General features: G+C 42.7%; 1 protein-coding gene across 1 annotated transcript in view; it reads left to right on the plus strand.

The window, feature by feature from the left end:
• Positions 1–6,105, plus strand: part of ABCA12 (ATP binding cassette subfamily A member 12) — a 164,717-nt gene that overhangs the window by 2,617 nt on the left and 155,995 nt on the right. The window contains exon 2 of the mRNA XM_019523394.1: positions 4,093–4,186. Coding sequence (XP_019378939.1) covers positions 4,093–4,186 — 94 coding nt within the window. The remainder of the gene's footprint in view (positions 1–4,092; positions 4,187–6,105) is intronic.

The following is a 6,105-nucleotide window of genomic DNA, read 5'->3' on the forward strand; positions in this document are numbered from 1 at the left end:
GGCTGGGGTGCCTGGGCAGTGGGGCCAGGTCTGGCAGCAGCAGCTAGAAGGAGCCACTGCTGGGGCTGCCAGGAAACATAGTCCAGCTTTCGCACTGCCCCATCCCTGCATAGTCCAGGTGTTGCACTGGAGGCAGCAGGACCAGCAGCACACACCCGAGCTGCCACTCGCACCTGGGCTGACCAAGGTTAAAGGACCCACTGAGGGCCAGACAAATTGCCTTGGCAGGCCAAATCTGGTTCACGGGCCATTTTTTGCCCACCCTTGATATAAAAGAACCTAAACGTGATTAGTGATGAATGATCTTCAGTAATTCCTCATGTAGGCTAGTTGTAATCAGTGATGGCATTCTCAGGTGACTCTGTTAGATCTTGTATTGCATATCATTACCTGTCAAAATCCTGCCCTCCACCAAGCTTTCTTCTCCTCAGTCCCATGTACAGCTGGTAGAAATTTTTGAAATGTCAATGAAACCTAAAAGGAAAATCAGAACAATTTTTGTTGAATTTTTCAGGATGACCCCCCCTTCCCATTATAGAACTGGCTGAATTTAGGGGGAGGAATTTTAAAAAAAGCTTTCTAATTTTTCCCCTCCCTTGTCATCAGTGTAACTCTATTGTTTCATCAATGGAAGTGAAAGGAGAATCAAGCTTAATATATGGGTATTTCTGGTTTATCATCTGCTAATTTTTATCTCTTCTCTAGATTTTACTTTTATTTATTCACATTTCTTCATTCTGGAGACTGCTTTTCTGCCTCTGCCTCTCTCTTTTTCCTTTTGATAAATAGAGGTAACTTTGTAATTCAGTTGAACTAGCTAGATTGGATTTATAAACCTGTTTGCCCTTCCTTTGTCCCATCAGTATGTTGTGTGTATTGCTGCAGGCCTTCATCCTTTGCAAATGGCTTAAAAAACTTTCTTATAACTTTATGGGATCATAGGAAAGTAGGTCTGGAAGTGACCCCCTGAGGTCATCTTGTTCAGCCCCAAGGAGATCTATCAGAACTCATGGGTGACTGATGCCGCCTTAGTCATGCCCCCCCCTGCATGTGCCCCCCCAGCAACCAGTCAGCAACTAATTGCACCAACGGGGGCAGGGGGTCCCTTAGCGGCCGATCACATTGACCAGGAAGCTCCTGGAAGTGACTGCAGTGCTCCCACTTCCTGGCCGGCCGTCACAGGGGGGGCACCAGCACTCCTGCCTGCCCCCCCCGCCCTCCCATCACCTGGGCAGGAAGCACGGCCTGTCAGGGGGTGCACCAGTGCTCTCAGAGGGTGCATGTGTAGCCCCATGCACCCTCTACACATCACCACTGTCAACCCCTTGGAGATATATTGTCTCTGGTTTTTCTTATGTTTCATTTCTTAACATTAAAAGTAGGTTCCCATAGTGTCTTATTTAGGCTACTTCCACATAGGTAACAGAAGGATGCTCGGCCAATGTCAATTTTCATAGCTCTACTAAAGTCAGTTGAGGATCTGCCAGCTGATCCATGTGTTTACCCTATGGACTGTTCCAACATAGGTGGTAGGGATCTCTGCTGGTTTGCACATAGCCCTCCATAGGGAAGGCAAGATTTGCCACATGCCAAGGGAATGCAGGGTTCTGTCAGTCCATGATACAGAATCCCTCTTCTTGTGCCCTACCTTTCATCTCTCTCTCCATTTAGTGTAATTTCTGCACAGTACAGCTCCTCACTTTGGTGGTAGGGAAACCAGTGCATGGACTGAGAAAATGCTTGGGTACACTGGAACTAAGACAATATGCTTTTTACTCAGCAAGCAAGTTAACCTAACAGCTAGAGGGTTACATGATTTTTGTCATGTATTGTAAGACTCAATAATAATTCATAAGATACATTCATCAGTAATGTAATTCTGGACAACTCTGTGGCATTTCACTAGTGATTAATTTGGGTGCGATGAGGCTGCTACATTCCTGTTAACCAAAATGCCTTGGAACAGTCAGAAGATAATGGGGATGCAACTAATGTTCAGGCCTGCAATTAAATTTAATTGAGAGAGAGAGAAAGAGAGAGATGCTAAGGGAAGAGCAGTGCTGTCATTCTGGCCTTAAACCGGAAAGCACAAAAAGTATCTAAACAGGTAAATGCAATATGTATTTCTATTCTTGATGCCCCAAAACAGCACTGCAAATTCTATTTTCCTCCCCATAAGCAGCTGTTGTTTATCTAATAGGCTTTTATCCTGCTCCCATTACCACTGTGACCTACAATTATGGTAGAAAAGGAGTTTATATCAATAATAACTTGTATGTGGGAAAAGTGGGTAATAACATAAAGGGATGATGAAATTGTATGGGTTTCAACAATGTTATAAATGGAACAGTAACTGAAAGGCATGTAAATCATTTGGCTGTAAGGGCTAAAATACTGTTGAATGCTGACATAGCAGGAGTACCCTCTCTAACTGGGAAAGAGCAGGTTTGCTGATCTCTGCTATGCCTGAGTTCTTTGTATCATTGGTCAGTGTGAAGGTCCCCTGCCCCACCTTCAGAAATGTGTCCTGCTTTCAGCTACATGGCTGTTCACATGATCTCCACTGATTTAACTATAGTCCTTCTATGTGATAGTGTATCTTGGAAAAGAATCCAGGGGGTGTTTACCTCTAGCAAATTTCACAGCAGGAAAACACTGGTGAAGTTTGACTAAACTTTTGGAAAATGAGTGTGTCCACACCCACACATACATGTACCATATACATATACCATATACTGTATACATCAAATGTAATGAACCCTGCTAGTTTTGGAGAAAAGCATCTCTGAAATGTTATGAAATAGTTTATGTTTATTATGAAAATAGTTTAGCGTTTAGCATTTCCCAGTCAGTTGTAGTTGGCCTTAACTGCAGTTAACTGGAAAATGCTAAGCTGGTTTCTTAAGTACAAAAATAAGTTGAAATGAATAGTCCTCATAAGCATCTGGCCTTTCCCTAACTCAAAAACAGTGACAGAGCTCAGTTTGACCTTTCAGATGAAGATTTAGGCTGTCTCTCTTATCTGAACCAGTTTGCTGCTAACTCTAACAACAATTTGACTGACTTTCTTCATTCTCATTGTAATAAACAGTGATAATGTGGCAACCCCTGTGTGTAGGAGTTGAGATGTGCCTACAAGTTTCTGCACCTTCTCCAACATGCTGGACCAGTTGTCATGTCATCATTGGAAGCACTCCATTTACAACAGATACTTCCACACTGGAGCTTCATTTAAAAACAGAAAGGTTGCTGACATGTCGGGAGCATGGCTAAAGTTCTGCAGTGAGAGTTTGGAAACATGAGTTCTATTCTTGCATCTTCTACCACAGATTCACAGAAGTTTAGGGCTGGAAGGGACCTTGTGAGATCATTGTGTCCAGCCCCCCTGCTTTAGGCAGAAAAGATGGTAGGGCCAAATAACCCTAGCCTGGTGTGCGTCCCGTGTCCAACTTACTGTCTTACATTTGGGGGTCCTCGTACTAAACCTCAGTTTCCCCATCTGTGAAAGGAGGATCAAAGTACTTTCCATATACATGTAGATATTGTGCAGCTTCATGGGTTATTGTCTGGAAAGACTTTTATGTTCATCACTACAAAAATATCAAGTTTATGCTATTAACACATGCCTAAAATCTTAGATTTAACATATTTTAAAAACATAATTACTCAAATGAAGCCTCATTTTAAAGCAATTAATGGAATTGGTATCTTGTTATCTTGACAGTAAAAGTCTTCTCATGCTTTGACTTTTAGGCATTATAATCATAATCTGGATATTTTTTGCACGTTTTAAGATGGTGTTACTATTAGCACAATCTTTATATGCTTTACAGAATTGCATAAGCATTATTATCCCCAGTTTATAGGTAGAAAAGCTGAAACAAGAATTTTCAGTGACTATATTAGCATAATTTTGCAGTTTTTTTCCTCCACCAAATAGCATCTGATTTTTAATAATGTTTATATCAAGGCTGGCACTATTTACAGTATGTCACATAGTAAATCTACAGTAGTATTTCTACCTTTCAACCTTACTCTGGGGCTCACTAATACCATAAATGTAACCAGTATATCTTTATTGCTTTCTTGTAGCTTTGGTCCCTCATATTAGTTTGCTGGCCAGTGACTGTTTTCATATTCATAACTATTATCCGAATTGCATTCCCTGCGAGACCACAACCAAACTGTAAGTAACTGGATCATTTCTATATTCTTAGCTTTTAATTCCCATTTCCGTGACTGATACATTAATTTTACATGTTTTTTCACATTTGCAAATTTAGTTCTCAATAGTTTCCAAAGGAGATATCCTAAGATAGCTCTTCCTGTATATAAAACATCTGTGTTCCTTTAAGGTTATTACTATTTATATTTTTAAAAAAATAACTTCAAGTTTAGAAAGTGGCTTTACGAGGATCCAGATCCACTCATGTAGCTCACACTACTCGGGGAAGGGGAGCATAAATTAAGTGATGGAGACCATTTTGAAACAATACATTTCAGCAAAGAGAGTAAGTAAATATGTCAAGGACAAGATTGTTAGCTGCTGCAGGTAGGTGAGAGTGCTCAGCCTGTTTATGACAGCTGAAAACTTGTCTGCCAGCTCTTGAAATTTTTATCACAAGTCTCCTGATATTTGGCTTTGGTCCTGAAGCCTCTGTTCCTGGAATCCAGTGAATACATCAGAATCTCAGCATTCATGTTTTTTTAAAAGGAGTTTATAACTCTCATAGCTACAAAGGGAGACTTGAAAACATGACTGAAATCCCTCCTCCTGCCCTGATCTCTTTGTTGCATGAAAGACCTGTAACATCATAAAAAGCCTCTAAAAGCCCATTTCTGGCCACAGGAGGATTCACAGTATGTGGACTAGGATGACCGAGGCAGCCCTGAGGTCCCCTTGCAGGAGTGGAGGACAAGCAGGGCTTGTTAGGATCAGAGTTTAGACACCTGGACTACGGAGATTCCTAGATGCACTGGGACCCATACGGGATGCTGCTCTAGGTAGGAGAGGCCATGAGGGCTGGCTAATATACACTAGGGCTATTCTAGCCCTTGTAACAACTCAGGCCTGAAGATAACTAAAAGCTCCCTTAGCTCCATCTCACCCCGTGAGTTCTCTGCTGAGAACAGGGTAATTTGGTCTGCTTCTGGTACCCACACTAACTTGTTTAAACTAAATAGGTTGGGCAATGCTACGCTACACTGCAGACACTACTGTGACCTATCCATAGAGGTAAGCCCAGAATCCCACCTGCAGTCTCCAAAGCAGAGGTTCTCAGTAGGGGTGCTGTGAGATATTTTGAAGGTGTTGTGCAGGGAAAGAAGATAAGTATTCACTCTTCCCCTCCTGGCCACTATGCAAGAAGCCAAGCACAGGCTCTTCTCTGGCTGGCTCCAGTGCAAAGAGGTAAACCCACACTTATCGCTGCTGGTCTCTGTGTGAAGAGCTAAGTGGTCCCCAACTCCTCTCTCCCCCGGTGTGAGTAGCTAAACACTAGGGCTGTGAGAAATTTCGCCACCAGTTTTGTTTTGACGCTGTTTCAACCAGCATTGAGGTTGAAACAGCAAAACTGAAATGGAAAAAGATATGATTGAAACAGACTCAAAACAAAATGAGGCAAGTCGGAACATTTTGCCATTTTGATGCTGTTTTGCCCATAGACTATAATGGGGAAGGTTGAAAAAGCCTATAACTTTTTCATTTACACCCAGATTTAGATGAAACTTACAGGAATGATATTCCCTTCTGAGAGCATGAAGTGTGCCACATTTCATGAAGATACATGCAGGAGGTTTAGAGAAACTGCACCCAAAGTCTTGAGAGCAAAACTTGTGTCGTGTATGTGTTAAGCCACAGTGGGGTCAAAACCACAGGGGTGGTAGCCCCTGCTGAGGCCACAAAGCCTGCCAAGTTTCAAGGAGATAGGTGCAAGGGCTTGGGAGGAACTGCACCTCAAGCTGCAGACAAGCAAATCTCGTGACATGGGTGACACTGCGTTAAGGCGCAGCAGGATGAAAGCTGCAGGCCTGCTAGCCCCTGCTGAGGCCATGAAGCCTGCCAGCTGACGGGGAGATAGGTGCAGGGGCTTCTGGGTTCTGGGG

The sequence above is a fragment of the Gavialis gangeticus genome, unplaced genomic scaffold (assembly GCF_001723915.1).
Source record: "Gavialis gangeticus isolate Ggan-Ray unplaced genomic scaffold, GavGan_comp1, whole genome shotgun sequence".
NCBI classification, from domain to species: Eukaryota; Metazoa; Chordata; order Crocodylia; family Gavialidae; genus Gavialis; species Gavialis gangeticus.